At 39.3% G+C, this 24,626-nt stretch overlaps 3 protein-coding genes across 7 annotated transcripts in view; 1 reads left to right on the top strand and 2 right to left on the bottom strand.

Moving 5' to 3' along the window:
• The window catches only part of rp1l1a (rp1 like 1a), a 33,144-nt gene extending 26,895 nt beyond the window's left edge, over positions 1–6,249 (bottom strand). Inside the window, exons 1-5 of the mRNA XM_041978484.1 lie at positions 5,969–6,249; positions 3,872–4,124; positions 3,087–3,485; positions 2,725–2,989; positions 20–2,640 (exon numbers count right to left, since the gene is read on the bottom strand). Of these exons, the coding sequence (XP_041834418.1) occupies positions 20–2,640; positions 2,725–2,989; positions 3,087–3,485; positions 3,872–4,105 (3,519 nt within the window). The 5' untranslated portion in view covers positions 4,106–4,124; positions 5,969–6,249. The remainder of the gene's footprint in view (positions 1–19; positions 2,641–2,724; positions 2,990–3,086; positions 3,486–3,871; positions 4,125–5,968) is intronic.
• Positions 6,250–12,250: 6,001 nt separating this feature from the next.
• On the top strand, positions 12,251–16,455 carry c24h8orf74 (chromosome 24 C8orf74 homolog). 3 transcript variants are annotated; one of them, XM_041978517.1, is made up of 6 exons: positions 12,251–12,353; positions 13,199–13,208; positions 13,308–13,382; positions 13,526–13,749; positions 15,425–15,583; positions 15,674–16,455. In XM_041978517.1, the coding sequence occupies exons 1-6, from the start codon at positions 12,306–12,308 to the stop codon at positions 15,923–15,925; spliced, it is 768 nt and encodes a 255-aa protein (XP_041834451.1). In that variant the 5' UTR covers positions 12,251–12,305; the 3' UTR covers positions 15,926–16,455. The 3 variants fall into 3 exon arrangements, with proteins under 3 accessions (XP_041834451.1, XP_041834449.1, XP_041834448.1); XM_041978515.1 differs by having other exon boundaries at positions 13,199–13,382; positions 13,526–13,713; XM_041978514.1 differs by having other exon boundaries at positions 13,199–13,382.
• Positions 16,456–17,210: 755 nt separating this feature from the next.
• LOC121635395 (L-threonine 3-dehydrogenase, mitochondrial-like) lies at positions 17,211–23,074 on the bottom strand. Of its 3 annotated transcripts, none has more exons than XM_041978510.1 (10): positions 22,969–23,074; positions 21,786–21,980; positions 21,620–21,662; positions 21,382–21,452; positions 18,955–19,104; positions 18,699–18,871; positions 18,509–18,599; positions 18,314–18,406; positions 18,050–18,226; positions 17,211–17,977 (listed from the first exon to the last, which is right to left on the bottom strand). In XM_041978510.1, exons 2-10 carry the CDS (start codon positions 21,970–21,972, stop codon positions 17,841–17,843), a joined length of 1,122 nt encoding a protein of 373 aa, XP_041834444.1. In that variant the 5' UTR covers positions 21,973–21,980; positions 22,969–23,074; the 3' UTR covers positions 17,211–17,840. The 3 variants fall into 3 exon arrangements, with proteins under 3 accessions (XP_041834444.1, XP_041834443.1, XP_041834445.1); XM_041978509.1 differs by having other exon boundaries at positions 17,211–17,980; positions 22,969–23,073; XM_041978511.1 differs by lacking the exon at positions 22,969–23,074 and having other exon boundaries at positions 17,211–17,980; positions 21,620–21,661; positions 21,786–21,930.
• Between the last annotated feature and the right edge of the window lie 1,552 nt (positions 23,075–24,626).

The following is a 24,626-nucleotide window of genomic DNA, read 5'->3' as shown; positions in this document are numbered from 1 at the left end:
CTTGATTTTTATTTTCCATCTCTTCTCCATTTGTCTCAATAATCGGAGCATCGGTATTGTCGTGGTTTGGAGATGCTGCAGAGGGGTTTGACTTCTGGGACTTGGCAGAGATGTGTGATCTCCCTGAAGTAGCGCTGGGGGATCTGTCCACTGTGCCGTCTAACTCAGTGTTTACATGGCAAGACTTCGCAGAGGAAGCTGATTTACCGGATCGAGCACTGGCTGGCCTCTTTTCATTTTCTGATTTAGCTGACATCATACTCTCCGGCCTCTCGCTTTCCTCAGCATCCTCTGCCACTTGTAAGCTTGGAGATGCTGCCTTTTCATTGTCATTACACTTAGATGACTTTGCAGATTTAACAGAAAGTCTTCCAGACAATTGACTTGTAGCCCTTTCTTCTCCATCTGCTCTAGCTTCTGATGTAGGAGAAGAAGATCTTTGTGAAGCTTTAGCAGACTTAGAGGATTTATCAGACCGATCAGATTTTGCTGACATTGCACTTGCTGCCCTTTCCTCTATCCCTGCTTCTTCTTCCCTTTCTGTTAGGTCATCTTTGGGTCTCTCTTCTATCTTACTAACTGGAGATGTTGCTTTTGCACAATGACTGCAAGCAGACCTGTGAGATGTGCCAGACTTTGCAGGAACATTTGATTTAGTTGATTTATCTGATAGGACGCTGTCAGCCTTAGCAGAAGTATTTGACTTAACAGAGAGGCTACTAGAAGCTCTATTACCTGAGTCATCTTCTTCTGTAGTTGTTTTGTCTAATGGAGATGCAACTTTACTACAGCTGGACTTATTAGACTTGACTGATGCACCAGATTTGTCTGACAGGAAGCTGGCTGCTCTTTCTATAGCATTTTCTCCCTCTGCTTCCTCTTCTGGGTTGATGACCAGTGCTTCACTTGTGTATTTGGACTTGCCAGACTGAGCCGACAATGTGCTGGGGCTTCTCTCCTCATCTTGGTCTACTGTAACACCAGATGAACCATGACACACAGACTTGTGCGACTTGTTGGATGTTTGGCCCTCATTTGATGTCGGTTTTTCTTCTTCATCTATTCCTGTTGACTCCAGGTTGGAGGATCTGGACATGGCACTGGGTGCTCTGCCTTCCAAGACATTTGACATAGCAGAGAGGCGCCCATGATTGGTGAGGTTGGTCTTGTTTGACTGCGTTGATACAGCTGAAATATCCGAGGCTTTATCATCATGACCATTATCATCATCACTGTTCTCTTTGTTGCAGAGAGGTGAGGTGGGGTGTGGAGAGGCTCTGTTTGAATTATTTGATCTCTTTGATGCTCTGCCGTTAGAGCTGGCTGCACGCTTACAGCCACCACAGTGTGGGCACACACTGGATGTTCCTGACTTCTGGGAGTTAGCCGAAAGTCCCGTGTGACCAGATAAGCCACTAACAGCCCTCTTTATCTCTTCATCCTCAACATCAGCTGTGCCTTCTTCCTCTGATTTTGGGATCCTGGATTTGCTTATATTAGATGCGGAGCTGGGAACTCGTTCTGCTGAGTGTGGGGTGGCTGCTCCACAGTGGCAGGAAGGGGCTCCAGATAATGCTTTGCTTCCTGTCCCTTCCCTTTCCTTGAGTTTAGTAGAGTGGATCGAACTGGCCGAGATCCTGCTCATTGGCTTTTCATCCAGGTGAGCCTCAGGAGTGGAGGATGGTGATGGTACATCTCTGTGGGAGCACTGAGAGGCGCTCGGTGGCAGATCATCATCCTCATCATCTTGGTCCTCTTTCAGTGACTGAAGAACATGTGACGAGGTGCTGACGGTGGAAAATGGGCGATTTTCGTCTTCCCCTATCATCAGCTCACCTTCAACTGACCTTCCACTGTGTGGTCGAAGGTTAGTGTCCATGGCAACCAATTCAGTTTTACTGCAGCACCGGCTGACCTTGCAGACCTCTACCTGAGTGTCCCCGTCCTCTGCCACCTCTACTCTGCGCTCTACTTGCTCTGTCATGCACATCTCCTCCTGGACCAGTTGGCTCTGCTCCGAACCCGATCCACCTGGAGACTGAGAGAGCCGTGCTCTGCAGCGAACCACCCTTCTGGAGTTGCATGACGAGGAAGAGCTAGAGGAGTGTGTATGTCTCATCATGGTATGGTTGGATGTATGTGGAGGTGGGACTGGAGGATGTTTCAGACTGTGAGCGGGGTTTTCCCACAAGTCAAACTGATGGTCTTGTCTCTGGTAGCAACAGGGGCAATGGTTCTCTTCCAATGCACACTGCAGTGGTCGTCCATTATAGTCCACACATTCGTAGCCTGTAGAATCAGGGTCTGAACAGCTTTCTGACTGACCATGCTGCAGGTAATCCGGCTGTGTTTGGCTGAGGGGCAAAGATTCATTGGTCAGAGAGGGGGATTTCTTAATTTGTGTAGACCACTGAAGAGTCTCATCACTCTGGAGGTGAAAACGCACTCTCATCTCCACTGAGAGGCTGCCATCTTTATTTACTAGAACGCGCTTTTCTATGTCGTCATTCATAATAGCTGGTCTTGCCTGGGAGAAGACACCGCATGACTTTTCAGAGGATAAGGAGAAACGGGCGGAGCGATTTGAGGAATCGGAGCGAGGGTGGATAATGCTCTTCTTGGTTTCAAGTCCAAAGTTAACTGTAAACAAGAATAAAGTACATATGAAACAACAACTTTCTACTCATTTTTGCCCTTTCTGCTGTATCAAATCAAACAACTTACCATTTTTCTTACTTTCATGGCCTTCATCATGCTCACTGGCTCTGGACTGAGCTCCGTGAGGAGAGGACCTTACTCCTTGGGTTGCAGGAGACCGAGACCCATTGCCAGGAGTCCGGGGTCCAAAACTAGGAGACTTGTTGCTCAAACCTGGCAGTTTTTCCTCTGATGTCTTCCTAATAAAATTTATGAGCATTGGACTGAAGGCTTCCCGGCCGACGCACACCAACACACCAGGACAAGTCATCAGGGTTTGTATGCTGTCGATCTGGAAGCAAATTGACACAGTTTTCACAAAAAAATGCTTTAACTTTTAACTACTCATTCATACAGAAATTGTTCTTATTTTTTTTTTTTTTTTTTACCCTGCGTCCCTCCGCTGTGTAGAGCTTGTGAACATGAAATTGCATCACTTCGGACACCTCCTCTAAAAAGGCTCTCAGGCTTCTGGTTGACCTCCTGCTCAGCACAATGCTTCTCCTCATTCCTGGCTCACTGTTCTTCACCAGCAGGATCCGTCGCTGCCTGTAAGGCAAATGCATATGGCCAGGGGGTGTTGTAGATGGGGCTTCAGGCCTCTGGGGCCTCCTGCCATGGTGGTACCAGAGGCCTTGCCGTTTGCTGGCCAGCTCTATGTTAATTGGCTTAGCATGCCGCCGGTCAGAACAGAGGTAGCAGCCGCCATCTTGGAGCTGCTCCAGGTGTTTGATGGTGTGGGTGCCTCGTGGTGTGGTCACAGTTCGCACTCCGAACGGCAAGGGAACCTGCATATAGATAAAATTATATGTACATTGTGCACACTGTTCATATTTAATCTATCTGTTCATTGCAGTGAAGCTGAGATTTGTTTATACCTAAGTACATCTGATGCTCTTTTATGTGCATCTAAAACAGGGGTGTCCGGCTCTGGTCCTCGAGGGCTGCACTTCTGCAGGTTTTAGATGTTTCCAGCACACCTGATTAAAATCAAATGACTCTCCTCAACAGCTTATTGTCAAGTGCTGCCCAAACATATTGAGCCATTAATCTGATTCAGGTGTGCTGCAACAGGAAACATCTAAAACCTGCAGGACAGCGGCCCCCGAGGACCGACAGCCCCTGATCTAAGAAGTCTTCAAAAAAGATCCTGCATCATACCCATCCCACTAACCTTTTGAGAAAGGTCATCCAGCAGGGCGTCAAAGCATTTGAAGCTGCGCTTGTGGATGGCCATCCTGACGCCCCCAAACTGGCTGTCACCGCTCTTGTAGAAAGTGATCCGTTTAGCTGGGGGGGCTGAAGTCACATGGGCTTGCCGCAAATTGGAGGGAGGTGGTGCAGGGAACGGAGAGACATGTTTAGACGGGGGTCGGGGATCCCACAACCTCGTCTGGACTGAATGCATGCTCTGATCTCACACGCACCTGCGTGAACACACATGCAGCACTGAATCTAAAACAGTCATAAAGGAGCAACAAATAAAGAGTATTTTTTAAAACATTCACATTCAGCTGAAGTTCCAGTTTATCTGGCATGTTGCATCGTTCTTTGTTTTCCTCTTTACATACTTTCTTATTGATCTTGCAAGGCCACAGGTCTTAATCAGGATGTTTAACTGAGGATTCAGGACAGGACATCCTCTAACAGGACTGCCTCACATTCAGGGTGTTACATGTCGTCTAAACAGGGAAAGATTTTTTTAATCACTTAAAATCATTTTGATTTGAATTCACTTTCAGTCATTTTTAATAAAACCCTATAGGCCTCCACATGTTTTGTTACCGTACTCATCCTGATTTTTAAAAAAATGTCCTGTGCCTCTCAACCAAATTATATTATGCAAAGCAACATTGCTTCATTTTGGCAATTTTATAAGCCAAAGACCAGACTGAGATCAATTTTAAATTTAAAATAGAAGAAAAATGTTAAAGATAGAGCCTCAGACAACATGTTATTTTTAGCGGATTGTCCTTGCACATATTTAGAAATCCTCTCCTTCTGAAAAGCCAAAGTTAACCAGCTTGTGTAACATTAAGCTTGTTATTTAAATAGTTTTGATTAGTTTTACAGCACAGCATTACACTGAGAAACATTTTCATATAAAGGAATATTGGGTTTTAGATGGGTTACTTAGGTCTGCATGCAGTTATTTAAGAGTACTGATAAAGATTAAAGACACGTATTCAAAACAAAGTGCAAAAAGAATTTAAATAAACTGCAATTCCTCAGTTTGACTCAATTATCACTTCTTATATCCAGTATAATGTGCATAATCTAACACTTGATGTCTAACTGTGACAACCTGTGTGAAAAGGTGAACGTTATCAGCAGGCTTAGACGGCTTTTAACTGGATGCGAGGCCAAATCGCTGCTCTTAGCAGCAGACAGTCCCAACGTGACGCTGCCCTTCTTAATCCCTCTTCAGCTTGTTCTTTCTCAACAAATTTAATGTCTGATGTTTCGTTTCAGCTTAGTCCAGCAGAAAACCACACATTGTCAAGAAATATTCAAATAAGCTATTGCAAAGCCAATTTTTCGTTAGCTTTAAACCTGCTACAGTCCGTCTTATATCACTTATTTTGGCTGCTTTCATGAGCAGAAGATTAAGTTTCTGAGCTGGATAGCAAAATATAATTTTTGTGTACTTCAAAGAAAATAAAAACCACCAACAAAGGGTGACTTCATTTTGCTGCAGGACTAAGAAAAGGTTCAGATATAAAGTTGAACTGATGCAAAGGAAGAGTTACACAATTTAAGAATTCAGGTTATTCTCCCCCCGCTGAGGCCTGAACAGCTTAATCCAGCATCATGCAAGTCTGCAGCTTGTAAACACTTAAATAACAGCACTATTTACCCTTTTTGTGTCCTTATTTTTCCCCTTAAAACAAACCGAAGTAGCTGAAAATATGTAGCAGAGCCGCAACTAGTGATTTTTCTAATTACAAGTTTATCTGATTAGTATTTTCTTAAAATCCCTAGAGATTAAAGAAGCGTAGAGCATTCCCCAAGCAATCATATTCTCCACAGTAATCACTTTGCATCATGACAAACCTTTTTACATTTAACTTGCTATTAAAAAAAAAAAAGAAATGATAACTCACTGAGAATAATTTAATATCATTAGACTAATTAAAACATGCACTTGCTTCTGAGCAGTAAGACAAGTTCAGGACATTTTTTTAGTAATTTATATGTAATATTCCGAATATTTTAAGATTTTAAATAATTTTCTTAATTCAAACCATAAGCTATTAAATTCTTTACTCACATATTCAGGAAACATGGTCCAAAGAGACGTGAAACAGCTGAGAAGAAAGGTGTGACTATCAGCCAAGTCTGGCCACGGTTAGCCTGTGTATAATGTGGTGGCTAACTTTACAGCTCGAGACAAATGTCAGGATGTTCAGCAGAGGCTGAGGCTCCGCGGCTCTAAAGGTAAAATGGCAGCCAGTAATCAGGTGTAAGGCAGGGGGAGTGGATATAGAGAGGAGAAATGAGGAGAGAAGACAGGAGGGGTGAGGCTAAGGATAGAAAGAAAAGCCTACTTAAGAATCTGTATGTGTGTGTTTAGGAAGGAGGAGGAGGGGGTTGCTATTGGTGAGGTAGAACGGCTAATGAGACAGGTAATGTTCACGAGAGGATGCACATGCTAATTTGCAATTATAGGGATGATTTTAAGCTACACTGAGCAGAAAAAATACTATTCAGTGGAAAGTAGTTCAAAGATAATTTGCATGTGAATAAATAGAGTTAATATGTTTGTTTTCTATTTGTGCCTTACACTGTACTTTACAAAATGAATGGACTCTCCTGTCTGAAAAGTGAAGCCAATGCTTAAACAATCCTTGACGAGCACAAAAGTCCACACTGCACCACTCGGCTCACATTGCATCCCGACCCCTATGGCCCTCCAGCCGGTGGTTAGTCCACAGGAGAAACTTTTCAAGATATTTAGCTAATTAGGGCTAATAAAGTTCAATGATTGGTATTGCCAAAAAAAAAAAAAAAAAAAAAAAAAAAAAAAGACTACTAGCTAAAGCAAATTTATCTATCTTGCACATAATTGTGTGCACATAATTTTTCAATATCTATATATCACAGGGAGTTTTAACTCTTGACGAGTAGCTAACTGCTAATTGCTAACTGTTCCTTGATTATTCCCAACATACAGCTCACTGCCATGTAATTATAGACAAATATATAAAGATTTGTTGAACACATGCAAGTAATTTGTTGTAAACAAACTTTTTTTTAACTAACATAATTTTCACAAAACAATAATATATCTTATAGATTAACAAACCTAATGAGTTAGCTTAAATGGATCACTGACACAAGTTAAAGCTCCAACTGTTAAGCTAACGGTCTGGGCTAATAAAAGTCTTGGTGATTGTGAGGTGACTGAGATGTTCACATATAGACCTTTTACTTTAGGTTTGAGATTTTCTGCACATACAGTATGTCTGACACACACACACACACACACACACACACACATATGTCTCTGGTCAGGGGAGGATTGTAATCACAGACAATCTGTTTGACCACAGGGTGTCTCTTCTCTGGAAATCACTGAAAACACCAACTGCTCTGTCTGAACTGTGTGACAGAAAACAAAGGTATAAAGTAAGATAAACGTGTTGTTATGTAATGTTACTTAAGGATAATGGGGAGATGGTTATTCAGTTCGTTTGCAGTAATCTGCAGCATGTATGTGGCTGTATGTAAATAATTAAAAAACTAGCCAACAGCTCATATGATTGGCTGTATATGCTGAAGGCTAGATTGTACAAAGATTCTATTAGAAAAGCTTGCTCTCAGTTCAGTTTAAAAAAACAATTTCCAGAGAAGAAATGTTTCCTAAAAACTTAACTGAACGCTCTTAACTGAATTAACAGACACCATTCCAAAGAAATGATTCACTGACCAACTTCATCACATTCTGAAAAGATAAACTAATTTAAAATTTAATGCCAGCATATAAAAATTTGAGATTGAAGCACAGTGTGTCATATTATTATTTACTGTTGCAAATGTTCAGATGAATGAGCTTAATGAAAATGAGCTTTTAGTTGCTCAAAAGTCAATGATCATTGCTGTCTGATTCTTGTTTTCCCGATGCTCCATACATGTCCAGTAGGGCACAGATCTAAACTGCAACAGGTCAATGTTTGAAGTCAAGTTATACATATTGAGATCTGACATTATCTTTCTGAAATAACCACTTACTTTCCAGGAAATAACATCAATCTTATATTAACATATGTCTCCAAATTACCAACATCCACCTCTGCAACGTTACCTTCACACATGCACTTAGTGAAATGAAATGAAAATTCTTTTATTTACGCCAGAGGGAAATAAAAGGAGCATCTACCACAGGTTCAGTCTTTCAAAGGGTGGATGGGTTTTGTATTTATTTATTTACTTGCAATATTATGCACTGTAGGTTTTAAAAGACCGAAGGTCTTTGAAGTCTTGTATTTAGAAATACTCCCACTCAAATTAGGGATATTCAGCTTTTTGTAAAATATTAGAATGAACCTAAAACGCACTATAACCTGTACAGGTGAACTTAAATAGACTTTTTCTAAACAATTGAATGTTCATGTACAACTTTTCAGTACCTCATAGTCAGGAGTTACCACTCCATGATTCTACTTAAATGCCCTAAATTCGTAAGAGAATATCAGTATAGCGTAAACTTTTTACATTTTTCCATAAATTCACACATGAAAGTTTAGTATCCCTAACTTTTGTGAGTAGTGTTTTATTTTATTTTTTTTTCACTGATTGTTCTTTGAAAGCCTGAGCCATGGCCCATCCTAACTTGGAAAGGCTGAAGCTATGGTAGATAGTCCTTTTATACCCAATCCTGACACCCTTACCTTTTAGAGTGCTGCTGGCACTGAAATTTGAATTTGTTTGTATTTTCAAAATCCAATGAAGTTAGTCAGTAAAGACACTGAAAATTATTTATTTAAATAAATGAACAAATTATAGATTTAGTTTCACATTGCAATTTACATAATTTCCAAAGATTTTTGGAAATGAGGTTTGTAGATTCTGACTTTATGGTTTGTAAAGGTTTTTCTTTCAATCTAATCCGAAAAAAAAACTAATTAAAGGATAATTGCACATCATATTAATCATTATAGACGTCACAAAATCTCCAGTTCAGTCACATCCATGTTATTCGTCTGTTAAAAAATTCAGTTTACTCAAAATGTGTTGGGTTCAGTTACAGAAAAAGATGAAAAAAATAAAAGTACTGACTTTTTGAGAATGCAAGGACACCATTTGCAAGCTTAAAATGGCCTTGAGGTGTTATTCTACTGAGCAAATTATTGCATAATTCTGTTGTATCTAAGTCTGTATTTCATCAGTCTGTATTTGCTTCACAGCTTTAATGAGAAGCAGAGGAAGAAATGTGGGCTTTGGGGACTTAAAGGTAGACAGGAAGTCAGGGATGTCGGCCCTGTGCTGACAGGAGCCAGGCAGCTTGTCTCTGGGTACTTGTAGCTGCTAATGGGTATTTCCTGTGGATAAATCAAGGAATTCATCACCTGTGCATTTTGTCTGCTGATGTTGCGCATAAGCGTTCAGGCAGAGACACTTCATCACACAGGAATAAATCAGTGTCTTGGAGACTGCATGATGGAGCTTAATCTTATTCTTGAAATTGAAGAGGTTTGAAATTGCTGATGCATTATTGGTTCAATCAGTAGGACAAGAGAAGTAGAAAAGAAGAAGAAGAGATTATGTGATATATGACCTAGATTTGCAAGTCCACTCACTCCTCTTTATACCTCCTGAATCCCTCCTGTCACTTATCCCATAAGCAGGTGTGACTCACCTCTTCTCCACAACTGGATCACAAAAGAAAACAAATTCGCTCATTAGTCGTGTTTATATCTCTCAAAAACAGATTACATGAGGCATTATTTTAAATGCTTTAAATTAGGTTATTTGCAAAGCAACAAGTGAAGCCGAGGGAAAAAAGAAAACTCTTACCAGCATATATTCATGATCACAGGAAGGACAGAGGATCAATAATCGATGATAAATCCAAACAAAAAAACTGAGTTTGAAATCAGAATATTAAACTTGTATGAATCCACAAGCGGTTACGAGTCGAGCCGAGACGTGGACGGCTACGCCAGCCGGAGAGCCGCTGTGCATCCAGGTCCCGTCGCGAGTCGCACGTTGAAGCTTGCAGCAAGTAACCGGAAGCAGGGTTAACAAGATTTTCAGTATAATGCGCCGCGTTGCAACGCCATCACCTACGCCGGACAAACCGGCCACTTTATTAGATATACCTTGCATGTACCAGGTTGGACCCTCCTAATTCTTCAGAAACAGGGAAGCTGCTAGCTATTTAGGCTAGCTATTCTATCGTCCGGTGCTATTCTGTCATCTCCAACCAGTCTGCCCATTCTCCTCTGACATCAACAAGACATTCTGGTCCAGACAACTGCTGTTCACTTGATATTTTCTCTTCTTCAGACCATTCTCTGTAAACCCTAATGATGGTTGTGTGTGAAAAATTCCAGTAGATGAGCAGTTTAACAACCATGCCATGTTCAAAGTCACTTAAATCTCCTTTCTGTTTTTTTTTTTATTTTTTTTTTCTAACCTGTTCTGTCCTGCATCATAGCAGCAAAATGATAATCTGGTTGCTGTATCGTGCTGAACAAATTTGCTCTGCTAAGGGAAGTCCTATGGGTAAGGCTCCGCTTGATAATCTGATTCATTGTTGTATTTATTTACTTTGAATCATGGAATCTATGTAATCTTGCTGGACCTGACCGGAGGGGACAGAAAAAGATGGAAAATAGCAAAAAGATGCAAAAGGGAAAGAAGAAAGGAGACAAAATATTCACAGACAGAGGGAAAGGACCCTTCAATCCAGACAACAAACTGTTACAGTTGTACATGAACACACCAGAAACTTTCCTACAACTTTTACAAAATACAAAAACAAAAAACAAACACACACACACAAAACAGAGCTGCTAGTCATTAAGAGTTTTTAAATAACCAAATCAAAAATACATATCATGAAAGTAGCATAACAGCGACCATGCCATGTTCAAAGTCACTTAAATCTCCTTTCTTCCTCATTTTGATGCACAGTTTCAACTTTATCAAGTTGTCTTGACGTTTGAAAAAATGAAAAAAAGATAAAGGGATGTCATACAAAGTTTTTGCCATCCTGAGACTTCTTGAGGTCTGTTTGTCTGCAATTACTTTGAATCCCTGTTCAGAATCAGAATCAGATTTATTGCCAAGTATGTTCACACGTAGAAGAATTTCTTTTGGTGCGTGGGTGCCAACAAGAGCAGATATATACAAGAAAATAGAAAAATTGAGTAAAACCACTCAAAAGGGAATTACAACAATAAGTATAAAGCTTACTTCGGTTCTCTACCTGCTTAAGCCTTGTCCTAAACGTGTTTATCAGAGAACTTCTCATTCACTTGACAAGCTTTCTTTTTATGCCAAAAGACAACATAGGCTTTAAAATGTCATGTCTATGATGTGAACATCATTCCTGATTTTAACTTCAGGGACAGAAAACAAATCATGCAGTAACTTTGTGATTACCAGGCAAAGGTAAGATCTGAAGAATTAGGATGTTTTTTTTTCCATTGAAAGATAAAACATAAGTTGGACATTAGATTCTACATAGATTCTAAATCTACAACCTTTAGCTTAATGGGTTTTTAGAAACAAGTTATAATTTAGTTAAATACATTTTCACAATCACACATTGTGAACAGGGATGCCTGAACCTCAAAACTAAAACATAATTAAGTGTAAATAGAAACTATAAAGATACATAGAAGATTTTGTGTTTATATTTATAATAATAATAATAATAATTATTATTATTATTATTATTATTATTATTATTATTATATTTATAAAATCAAGTTTGAAACTTCTAATTGCCTGAACTTCATCTTCTTTAACTAACAGGCTCAACATTTCCTTTTATTTTTAAAATTTATCTGTCATTTATAAACTAAATTCTAAAATAGATGAGACATAAAATGCAGACTACTTGGAATTCATCCATTCATATAAAGTTTTATTTTTTAATCAACTAACCGGAAGTTAGAAAACTTCGACCTAAATATGACCACCATGACAGATTATAAATCCCCCCTCGCTCCCCTCAGCTTTATAAGGAGAGGAGGAAAAGGTAGAGGAAGAGAGGGGGGAGGTAAGGGTGGAAGAGGAGTGGGACTTTTCCTAAAGAGGATTAGTTGTCTGAACCATCTGTGGTCCTGGACTGATAAGCTTTGTTAACAGATATGCGACTCCACAACTGATACGCGAAACGGCTGTGACTCATCCCTCTGTTAAACAGTCGCCATTAAATCTAAAAAATAATAGGAGGTACTAAACTAAATACGTTAAGCTAATTATAATCTAATTTCAATAATATTTTATCAACTGATTGAATGTTTAATCCAACACTTCTTCTGCAACACGTCTAAGGTCGCGATGACGTCTAATTTACGGCGTCATCGCGTCGCCCCTTCGGGCTTGCGTCCGTCTCCAATGGTTACCGAGTTCGTTTGAGTTGTTGATGAAGGATGAATTCCCTTACAGAGAGTGAGATAACACAGATAGCAGAGCTCCAGGTAGGCCGATGTTAAATTCACACAAATAGCTTTCATTTGATACAAACGTGTATATTCAGCGGAAACGGTAAAAACAAAATAGCCCAAGAGGCTGAAAGTTAGCTTGAAGCTAAGACCTCCAATTTTTTAAGTAACTTGGAGCTGTTTTGATGCGCTTAACAAATCTCTCAGGTTTATTTAAAAAGCTTTATTATTTTTGTAAATATTTTATTGTTTTTACCTTTGCTTCTAAAAAATTGTTCAGCTCTTTGGTCAACTTCTGTTGTCATGCATATAAATTTGATTTGATATTGAATCTCAATTTTATGTTGACATTAAATCATCAGTTGTCAGATTTTATGAGAATAATTATCTTTTCAAACTTAAAATGGACACAAAATGGACATAAAGCATTAAATGTATCTTAACATAATATGTCAATTAATTGGTAACAGGTGAGGGTGTCAAAATTGGTTATAAAAGTAGCTTTCACCAAAAGTTCATAACAAGCTTTCATGTGAGATTGTACATATGATGCAGAAAACATATCATTTTGCACCTTCACATCACAGTAAACATCATATTCACTGTAATCAAATATACAGGTGAACAAATGTACAATAACATAGACAGGCCATAGTACAGGGCTTCCTTTGTCACCTGTACAGAATGATTCACTGTTACAAACTGTACAGCTGTATTAGATAAAAGCAGTTTTACAGTTGAATTGTTCCTTATTCATTGCTTCCATACTCAGTGATATAGATAATGAGTACTTTTGAATGCAGGATTTCTCATTATTAAATATATATGTTATCCCTTGATGTAGTATGGTTTGAAAGCTCTTGCTGTGTGTGTGCTTTCAGAGAGATGCAGGTATTCAGAGGCTCAGCCGTCACTTCCTGTGGTCTGAATTCTGTGATGAGAGGCGGCACTTTCATCAAGAGTTTGTATATGACGTCACTCTGTTTGCAGCGAACCTTGGCTTCTCCTGGACCGACGTGATACAGTCAGCTGAGCTCGCCAAAGGCATCTTCCCACAGCTGGACGGTCAGAACAAACAGCAGTGTGCTGTGTAGATCATGATAAAAGGCTTAGCTATGAATATGTGTTTTATTTAAACTACAGCACAGCTCTTTTTTTGTACACATCTCACATGAATGCAAACAAAGATGCTGTCTTCTGTCCATCAGACCTCAATGTGGACAAGTTGTTGTCTCTACTGAGAGATGTTCTCTATGAGCATTTACCAAACCTGACTCCAGTCCACCAACATGAATTCACCCAGTACCTTGCAGATACCTGCATCACCAGGAGGAGGCTTTTCCAGGCGGTGGTACATGGAGATGCCAACATGTCCGTAGTTCAGCTACACCTGGAGGTGCATTTGCCGCCCACACCTTGTCCTTTAGCACAGGTCAGGAAACCCCTTTAAGCAGCCACTGTTAACATCTCTGTCATGAAATTTTAGACTAAACACTCAGGATGATTTTCCTCACTTTCCATGTTGTCCCAGCAGCCATAACTGAACAGAAACTTAACCAAGTTTTCAAGCCAGAACATCTTGTGTGCTGGCAGTAATGGGAGTTGGTTACTATGGTTACACATCTGAGGCTTTTGATAATAGTTTGTTGAAGTTGTTGGATACAAAAGATCATCAACAGGGTTTACTTGAAGGTGCCGCTGCTATAGTTTGAGCCTACATTATTGTTTTGCTACAGAATTTTGCCTAATAACTGGTTCTACTGTATGTGATTTTAATACTGTAACCCTGTAAAATATTCTAAATTAATTTTGTCTATACAAAACGTCAAAGTACATACATCAAAACGTAGGTATTCTTGTCTTCTTTCACCCAGTGTGACAATCATTGTAATATGGTTCAGGGTTTCCCACAGAAACTCCCATTCATTCCCATAATATTTAAAGCAATACTACTTTAGTTCCCAACCTTCAAACTCTGTGCTTCTGACTCGTTTTGGTGCCACACCGACATTCATTATGCTGTCGTTGCTCTGAAGCGTCCTGAGACTGAGAAACCACACTTCACAACTTTTTTGTCTTGTGCATCATTTCGCTTTACGGCACCACATCACATGCCAGCAACTAGATGTCAACATATCGGTCGTTTTGAAAGCGCACCGTAGCTGATTTCAAGAAATGCAAGGATATTATTATCAGAGGAACCTTCAATAGTGTGAAAATCTGCCAACATTTAGTAGTGCTGCTTAAACCCTTGAGGCACTTAATAAAAAAAAAAACATACACTTAATACCCTTAGGTCCCAAAATGGTACCTCTCATAAAATGTCCTGAAAATGTAATATATTCCAATTTTTTAAACTTATTTTTCACATCTGATGTTTTTAATGACATTCGACCTAAGCACAGATTTAAAGTTTTGCATAATATATTTGTTTGCTTGAATGGGTAAATAATTTCTAAGATTAATTTGAAGCCTTATTATTTTTGGACTCTGCTAGTTTTTTTTTGAAAAACATACTATTTTTTGTCATAAGAAACCCAGAATTTTTATAAGGATATTATATATGTAAATTAAACTATGTGGCTATAATGGGATTCAATGGGACCAAATCCATCCCGAGAGTAAATAGTGTCAGAAATATGCATTATCCCCCATTATCTCCTATTCTGTACAAATTGCAATAAAGAGGATTATAGAATTTAAAAAATAATAAAAGAAATATTCTGGTCAAGTTTCATACAATTAGCCTTTACACTTAAGAAGATATTGAGAATAATAAAAAAATTTAATTAGCAGAAAGTACACATTTGTTCCCCTATAGGTGCCTCAAGGGTTCAAAATCACTTAAATAAAATCTAACATTAGGAACTGGTAAGTCAGATTTTTAAAATGACCCTGCAGGAAATTTCCATTATAATTTAAAACATGCCACACTATCCAAATAAATTGTTCTAATATATAGACTTTGGCCTGTATATGTTGAAAAGACTAAGAGAGATGCCACTAAGTCATCATCATGTCAGATTTGCTTTGTAAACATTGTGGCTTGTGAAGGTTAGAGATACTTTCCAGAATAGCTCCTGCTGATTGGTGTGCTCACGCGACAGGGTACAGAGCTACAAGAGCGGGAGACTCAGCCTCAGCTTGAAACAGGACTTGCCTCCGCCCTGCAGCAGAAGGAAGAAGAGCTGAGGCATCTGCGAGACGGGGCACGGATCACTCTGGGGGACATCAGTGTCCCAGAGGACAAGCACCTGGACACACAGGTAACCAACTAAAGCATTTAGATAAGCTGAAAACGAATGAAATGTTCTATATAATCTGACTTTTTGATTTGCATCGGCTTCTGCCTGTAGCGCGCTTTGGAGCTGATCCGTGCTGCAGCAGTTCAAGCCTCAGAAAGCCAGATTGTAGCAAGTCTGACCCAAGAAGCCGCCCTGCTCACTGAAATCCTGCAGCTCAAACTGCAGCAGGAGGCTGTGGCCACCAGAGGGCACTGCAGCACACCTCCCACCAACACGGGCGACGTCAGCAGTCAGCGCAGCAGCAAAAGCAAAGTTACACCAGTTAAAAGTAAAACAGGAGAGAAGTCTGGAAATCCTGTGTGAGGACAGGTTAGGTTAAGTTTTTTTTTGCCTGTGGATTTTGGTCACATTTTACTTCTACTCATTGATTTTTCTGGGCTGGAACAGCATCTAAAACATGTTCATATAACCTGGGGGGTGTTTTCTCTGGTTTTTGTCCTTTTTATTCATCTTGTGCCTCATTTCAATCAATGCAGATCTCCCTCCAGTTATTTTGGCAGCTTATTCTTTCATCTCTACTTGTTTAATGTTAAATTTGGTCAGTTTTGTATCATTACTACGTTGTTTTAGGACTCATCTTGGTCATTTCTAGATCTGTTCTCTGTAATTCACATTGGAATTTGCATCTTTGATCAGATTTAGTTAAAAGCTATTAAGCCCACATGTTTTTGATCACTTTTCATGTCTTTATTGTTGTTTTGTATCACATTTTGGTTTAAAAAAAGGAAAAAAAAGGCAAAGTCAGAAGAGTTTGCATCTTAGGATTTATTTGACCTAAAATAATCCTTTCCATTTACTAGTAAAAGCTGAAAAGAGCACCAATATTAAGATAAGATTAGAGCTTCTAGACATAAATAAATATATTTTAAATATAAACGACATTTAAAAACAACAGTGCAAAGTCAAGCAACTTCATGTTTTAAAGCTTTGCTGCATTTTGTTTCCTAAAAGTCCAAAAGATAGCTGCTATGTGAAGTTCCCAGTTTAACCAACACCAGAGGTAATGTGTTTAATGATAACGGTACACTATTAGTGCTGAGTTAGCTCTGAGGACGGCCTTATAAGGCACATATGTAGACCACAGCAGGCTGACAGCATCATCAAAGACAACTTGACAAACGTGTACATGTACATTCAGAAAGCGCTCAGATCGTTACATTAAGCTGCTGTAATACCACCTGGTTCATGAAAAAGCTGCATGTATAGAGAAAAAATAAGAACTGAGGCAGATTGAGAAGGGAGAAGAGGATGGATATAAAATCACTCAATTTAAGATGGTGAGTAGTTTGGAATGTCTTCTTGTCTTTAATACTGATGTCTAATAAAAAAAAAGACTACCCCTATGTTGTTACATATATCTCTTTCAAGCATCCAGACTTTCTTCTAATCTTGAGCAACAGTTCTCTAGACTTTCTGAAGGTCTCAGAATTTTTTTTAACTCATTTTAAGTCCAGTCTTTGTACCTGCTCACTGATTGCTGCACTGACCTATGAATCATTCCAGCGTGGAAAACAGCCCCTAACTAGCAAAGAACCAAATAGACATTTTTTTCCGGTTCATTTAGTTGAGATGAGATGATTCCCAAAGAGCTATTAGCTGAAATCTTGGCATATCTCTGCACAATGTGCATGAGTAAACTGGATAAGTGAAGGACTAAAGAAGGAGTGTCGGGACTAGAAAACTATAATAGATGGACAGGGTCTGAAAGAAGTGTCCTGAAGAACTAGGAAAAAAAAATCCAGCAAAGACCTGATACAGGACCTGAGAGAGCTGGATGGTCAGAAACAGTCTCCATGAAGGATGGCTGCTAAGAAGTCAGTGTCAAGAGAAAAGGCTGAGGTATGCCATAGACAAGAACTGGACTGTGAATCAGTGGCAACAGGTCTGATGGAGGGATCGTCTTCAGAGCCTGAACCTCAGCCTTACTGACGTAGCGTGAGATCATCTGGACTGAGAATGGAACAAAGAAGAGCTTTTGGAAAGTCCTTCAAGACACCTGGAGAACTATTGCTGAAAACTATTTAAAGCTTGTCTAAGAGGGTTCAGGCTCTTAGAAACTCTGTTTTAGACATATATGATGTATTTCCCTTTATATTTATTTCTATTTCAATAAATACCTGTACTGATCTTTATCTGTTGGACAATGTAAGACTTGGTGATTTAGATTAAGACATAACAACAAAGGCTAAAAATATGGAGTTGCTACACAAAACGTAGCTCAGCAGGCCTCTGCCATCTGCTTTCCCTGAGTAATGAGCGCCAGCATGGTCTGCACCAGCTCTGGGAGGTTGTACTCGTGCTTCCAGCCCCAGTCCCGCCTTGCAGAGCTGTCCTCAAGCGCCTTTGGCCAGCCGTCTGCTGCAAATGCAAACAGTTGATATTTAAAGTATGAAAGTGAGGCATGAGGATGTAATTTAGAAATCTTACCAATAGCCTGCCGCAGAGGATCAACATTGTAGGTGACCTTTAGGTCAGGCAGAACTTTCTGGATCTCCTGCGTGAGCTCCTGTGGCGTGAAAGCCATGGCATTGATATTGTAGGTGCGGCTGGGGAGCGAGTCTGTGGGAACCTCCAGGAACTCCAACGTAGCCCTGACACAGTCATCTACACAGAGGGGGAACTCGGGTAAAGATGGCCTCATTTGTTAAACTGTGAGCAGTATTTTACCATGAAATAAAACAACTGCTGTACCGATGTACATCATGGGAAGCTGAGTGTCTCCGCGCAGGTAGCACTCGAAATGACCCGTCTTTAATGCTGCGTGGAAGAGCTGGACGGCGTAGTCTGGGGAAAAAAATAAAGGAAAAAATATTGAAACCAGATCAAACTTGTGTTTGGTGTCATCTTCAACAGCTTTCTCAGGATTTACATCCAGCACCTCCTCACCTGTAGTTCCTCCTCCAGGTTGGGAGTCAGCAGAGAGGATGCCTGGATACCTCAGGCAGCGGAAATCCAGCCCGTACCTGTGGTGGTAGTACTGAGAGACGAGGGAAAGGGAAGACTCAGACAGACTGGACATTAAAATAGAAAACAAAAGCATGTATGTATTTTGTATTGCGTATCATCCGCGTCTCACCTCACCCATCAGCTCTGCGTGGACTTTAGATACACCGTAGATGGTTTGTGGTCTCTGCACACACAGCTCAGGGGTGGGGTCCCTGGGAGAAGATGGACCAAAGGCCCCGATGGTGCTGGGGACAAACACACGCAGACCATGTTCGGTTGCTACGTCTAATATGTTGTGGAATCCTACGAACAGAGAGAAGCTGTGTGTAAGTGTGTTACAGTGATTAAGTCTGAACGCTGCTGCAGGATATTTAAGTGATGTGGACCTGTGATGTTGACCTCTTTAGCCAACGCAATGTTATTTTCACCCACTGCAGACAAGACTGCAGAGTAGTGAATCAGCCAGCTGATGTTGTTGTTGACCACAATCTCCCTGAGGTTCTTAAAGTCCAGGATATCTGAAAAGATGAATGGACCTGTGGAAGACATATAAAAGATTTTCTGTTTTTTGTATTTCAGGATTGCAACACATTCCTGAAATTTCAGCACTTCAGTGATGAAGTGTTTGTCAGATTCTTCCTGCAACAAATTCTTAAAGAAAGCTTTGGCACATTTTCTCATTGGGGCGCACCGTAATGACGGCTAATTTGGCATTCATCTTGCATTCTGTCTCTTCTCTGAGCTGTCTCCAGCCAGTAAAAGTCAGTCTGATGTTGACTCATGTCTCATCTCTTGCTCTGCCACACTTTCTTTTCCTCAGACTCTTAGAAAGCTGATGTACCAGTTTCTAAAGTTAGTTTTTGAGTGATTTTAAAGTGGCACTACTGAATTCTGACACATTTTTGCACTTGGCACCCCCTACTGACGGCTAATTCTGCATCTGTAAAAGTCAGTCTGATGTTGGTGTGTCCCTTTCTCTTTCTTTTCTTTACTTCCTTAGATAATGTCCTCTTGTGTTTCTTTGATAAATCAGCCATGGTGCACATTCAAAGCAGCCAGTGCGTTGATATCCAGTTGCTAGCGTGTGACACAGTACCGCAAAGTGAAACTCAGCTGTAAAGTGACATGGCATCTTGAAAAAAAAAAAAGTTGTGAAGTTCTTGAGGCTTGGGGCGCTGCATGACAACAAAGGCTCCAGATATGTACAGAAATTTCACAGTGCCATCAAAATGAGTCAGAATCACATTTTTTAAGGTCAGAAAATACGTAGTGCTACTTTAAAGTGTTCAACAGTACAGCGTTTTTGTGGTCGTATTTCTGTTTTTAATTATCCTTTAAACATACTCTCTTGGGGACACATTAGTATAATAAACACATGGAAACCCCTGGAAAAGATTCATTCTTGAAGGAAGCATATGTTGCTCTTAAATGTATAAACTTTTCTGTAGGGCTGGGCAGTATATCGAGATTTTTAAATATATCGAGACTTTATCAGACGCAATATAGAAGGAAGGAACATCGTTTATATCGAGATAGCTTGTTTGAGTTAAAAGCATCTTTTCTTTTACATTTTGCACAGCTGTATTTTTTGTTATGGTCATTGAAAATTATTTTTAATTTATTTTGTTTCAGGAGCATTTAATCTAATATAAAGGTACTTTAATTTAATTCAGCTGTTTTAATGCACATGTGCTGCTGGTCCTTAATAAAAGTATATTTAGAACTGAAGGCTGTAAATTAGAACAGTTTTTTTGGTTACTTGACAAAAAAAAATATATCGAGATATATATCGTATATCGGGATTCGGGTAAGAAATATCGAGATATAAGATTTTGTTCATATCGCCCAGCCCAACTTTTCTGTATTAATGCTGCCATTATAGAAATGTACAGTAGATGAGCTTTCCTAAGAACACTGATACAACGCCTTACCATCACAGAGCCAGGCTATTGGACCTGTTACCATAACAGTCTCTTTTTGTCTTCTAAAAAGACAAAAACATCTAGAAAACTGATGTGCCTCACAATATAAACTATAGACATTTTTTTTCATGGTGGATTTTTTCATACTTTTAATAACACCAACTGGTTTTTTATTATACGTGGTTGGAAAGCCTGATTAGTCACCTTTACAACCAGGAGATTCTGCTTCTGTGGAATGAACAACACAGCTAAATGTATTGGTACAGTTTCAAAATCCCCTGTAATTTTCTACTGTTGGGATTCACTCTTGTTTTGAGATATTAGAATGAGATTCTGGAGCCAGTGGTGATCCTATATCTCCATCTAGGACCTAACTCCATCCTCCAGAATGGAGTCCCACTCACATTTATCTGTGACGCTCATGCCACAGGAAAACCATCCTGACAAATTCACCCTGTATAAATGTAACTAATCAGGCTTTACAACAATTTATAATACAACAGCAACTGGCATTATTAAAGGGGAGAAATAACCAACTTAACCACCAATTTCCTCACTTTTTGTGGTAGGTTTTTATTTCCACTCTGTATTGGTCTATCCCAGGCGCCTGGTTGATGCCACCTCTTAACAAAGTTAACAAAACACTTCTTCTTTGCACAATGACGTTTTAAGTACCATTTGATAATGTAAATTAACTACTGATGAATGTCAGTTTATTATTTAGTGCAGAGTGAAAACAAATCAGTGTGTGAAGATCTGCCCTTCACAGATTAAAATGCCTCCAGATTCCTTGAATATTTTGCACCATATTCCTCTATATGTTGTCCATTTGAAAAAAAAGAAAGAAATAGAACCTGTGCAGACTAGGTTTAAAAAAGAAGTTGTACACACCATCATCATAGACATGGCTGGGGGGTTTTCGGATGTCAGACAGGATCACGTTGTTTTTGCCAAATCGTCTCCTGAAGGGAAAGTTCAACTTCATCACTTCCAAGAAATGTGATTTAATATGCATTTAAGGGTCAAAATAATTTAATAAATCCTTAAAAGAAACACTTGTGTTATCAGGTCTTCATAATCTTGTAAACTATGTATAATTACTAATACTTTGTTTATGCAAAAGACTTGCCTTAGCAACTTTGCCAGCCCAATACCCAGCTGCCCGAGTCCGCCTACAATAATAAAAAGACAAGATTTGGGTTAAAATGGAGGTTAAGTCTTAGATTAGACCTGATAAAATAAAAAGAAAATTCTGATAACAAATGTCAGAAAAGGGAATCAAGCCAAAAAACTACCAGTGATGAGGACTTTGGTTTGGTCCCCATGACCACATGATAAAGTGCAAGCTTCCCCAAAACCAGAGAAATGGTGTGCAGATGAGTTAATGTCACGTCCAGAAGAGATCAACCTCTCAACACTGCGAGACCACCTGCTTCCAGCATGCATTGCTGTACCTCTCATCATCTGCACCAGCAACATCATAAACCCTCCTGCACACAAAAACATAAGTAAACAGCATTAAAACAGTGTGCACGTCTGCATCCTTGGTTTACAACTGCTACGTTAGATTACTATTAATAAGCACACTTTGACAGTCTGTAGCAAAATAGGTCACCTAGCGTCTGGCATGAGGGCAATAAACATCTCTGCTGCTATGCTACAACAGCACAAATAATCAACATGTATGTATTCAATCATTTACATTCCACTGTGGTTTAAATTATCCCACTTACTTCCTCTAAAAGCAGTGATCAGTGTATTTTTTCACGTCTATCAAGTCTTGCCTCACACCCATCTCAGATAGCCTCTTAAAGCCTCTTGCTGACTTGGTCTAAATATAGATCTTTATTACAGACCACCCTTAAGCTTATGGGGGCACTCAGATTAACGTGGCCAAATCCTTGACCTGTACCACTACTAAATACTGCAGTAATGCAACATATATTACACAGTTATTGTAAAGCAAACCATGTAATATGTAAACCTAAATCTTCCCCAGTGTATTCCTATGAAAATAAGAAAAATAACATGTTATAATAACTCAGATGGACTATTTATGATCTTTTTATGTATAAAAAAATGGAACTTGTTCCCACTGCTGCAGCTTTACTTCATGTACAGTTAATGTACCAGTATATAGACGGTTGATAACTGTGTTAAGCAGTGTGTTTGGGTTTGAGGGTAGGGCCTTTTGAATGAGTTTCCTCTTTTGTATATGGCGAAATGCCTCAAACACAATGCTAACCATCAGCGGAAACGACTCTATATGCTATGCTACGTTAGCCACAGTAAGTCTTCGTTTGGCTCGCGCTCTTTGCCAAACGTTAGATAACGGCAAAGCTTGTATATCGCTTTAAGCGGCTGGTATTAAAGCTTTCATATGTTTTGTATTCACACGAGCTACAACAAAACCCAGCAGACTGATAAAACTTCTGAAAATGTGACTATAAAACTGTAAACAGCACATTCATTCCTTACATTCAACGTGAGCTGGAAACCGAAAAGACCGCTTGGAATTTCTCCACGGTTCGTTTTATACATCAATGTTGTCGCATGGGGAGAAATCTACTGTGTTATGATTGGCTTGAAGCTCGGTAGGCTCGGCGACCAAGTCTCCGCCCACCGGACGACGAACTTCCGGTGAGAACTGTCAAAATAAATTCGAAGATGTAAGTCGCTTTGGATAAAAGCGTCTGCCAAATGTCTGTAGAACAGAATGTAGAATAGAAATAAGAAAAAGGTGCTAAAACTAAAAATGGGTGGACTGGTTGAAGAAGATAGGTAACAGCAACTCAAATGACTGAAGAACAGTTAATTAGCAATATGCACTAAATAGTAAAAGAAAATTTAAACATGAAAAAAAAATCTAGAAGAACTGTTAAATAATTGACTGTAAACACTGAAAATAATGTGAAATGAAAGAAGCTTTTTACAGGATGAAGCCTACAAGTGGTATTTTCTACATATGCACAGGTGTTTTCATTCATTCATTCATTCATTCATTTTCTATACCACTTAGTCCAATTCAGCAGATGTTGCTTCATATACATCTCAATGTGGATTGTGGGTTGTCTCAGGAGTGGACAGGAGGATGAGTACAGAGAACTTATCCAGGACTTCGTCACATGGTGTGACTCCAACCACCTGCTCCTCACCAGTACCAAGACCTGGGAGATGGTGGTGGACTTCAGGCTGCACCCAGAGCCTGTCCTTATCAAAGGGAACTGTGTGGCGGTGACACACACCTACAGATACCTGGGAGTGCAGCTAGATGATAAACTGGACTATTTGGGTTGTCGATGTTGGACAGGAGTTTTATTCTGTTGACTTGATCTCGGCTGGAAACTCATTCCAGAGTTTCAGGGCTTTTATTGTAAATGCTCTGGCACATGGTCTTCATTCAAGTCTCTGAGATGATCATAAGTCTTCTGACAGAAGAACTCAGACTTCTTAGGCTCATATTGTTTTAAAAGGTCTGATAAATCTGAGGTGAAGGTCAACAGGAAAAGTAACATGATATCTGTCTTAAAAAGATAGAGAGACTGAGTGTGTACAGAACAACACCATTATCGTGCAAGAAATGCTTAATTTAAATCCTTTGTTCTAGTTTGAATAGCCAACTTTATTCTAATACTTGTTGCATTTTGTTACAGTTTTTGGGGGTTATGCTTTTGTGACAAAGCAAAGGAAAAACAATATATACAGCAGTATTTTATCACCAAATTTGAATGAAAATTTTTAAGATGATACAGTATATTTCTGCCATATTGTTTACCTGCTTTCTAAGAGGTTGGCTGGCTAACACTGACACTGATTTAACCCTATCTCTTGGGAATGTATTGCTTGGTTTCAAATTATGTTATTACACAAATTTATATTTAAAACCATTCAAACTTTTTTTTATAACCTTTGAAAAATGAAACAAACACAACAAAACAGGAAAACTATATTTTTCTCTAAATATGAAAAGACTATGAAAGTGATTTGTGCTGTACCTTCTACATATTTATATAAATAATTTGTCTGGCTTTGTATATACATGTTCTTCTGACATGGCCTTGCTTTATGCTTTCTCTTCATTGCATTGTTTGGTTTTGTCTGAATATTATTGCCTGTAATCTAGCTTACTTTCAATA

The sequence above is a fragment of the Melanotaenia boesemani genome, chromosome 24, assembly GCF_017639745.1.
Source record: "Melanotaenia boesemani isolate fMelBoe1 chromosome 24, fMelBoe1.pri, whole genome shotgun sequence".
Lineage (NCBI taxonomy): Eukaryota > Metazoa > Chordata > Actinopteri > Atheriniformes > Melanotaeniidae > Melanotaenia > Melanotaenia boesemani.
This window is presented reverse-complemented; position numbering and strand designations above follow the sequence as displayed.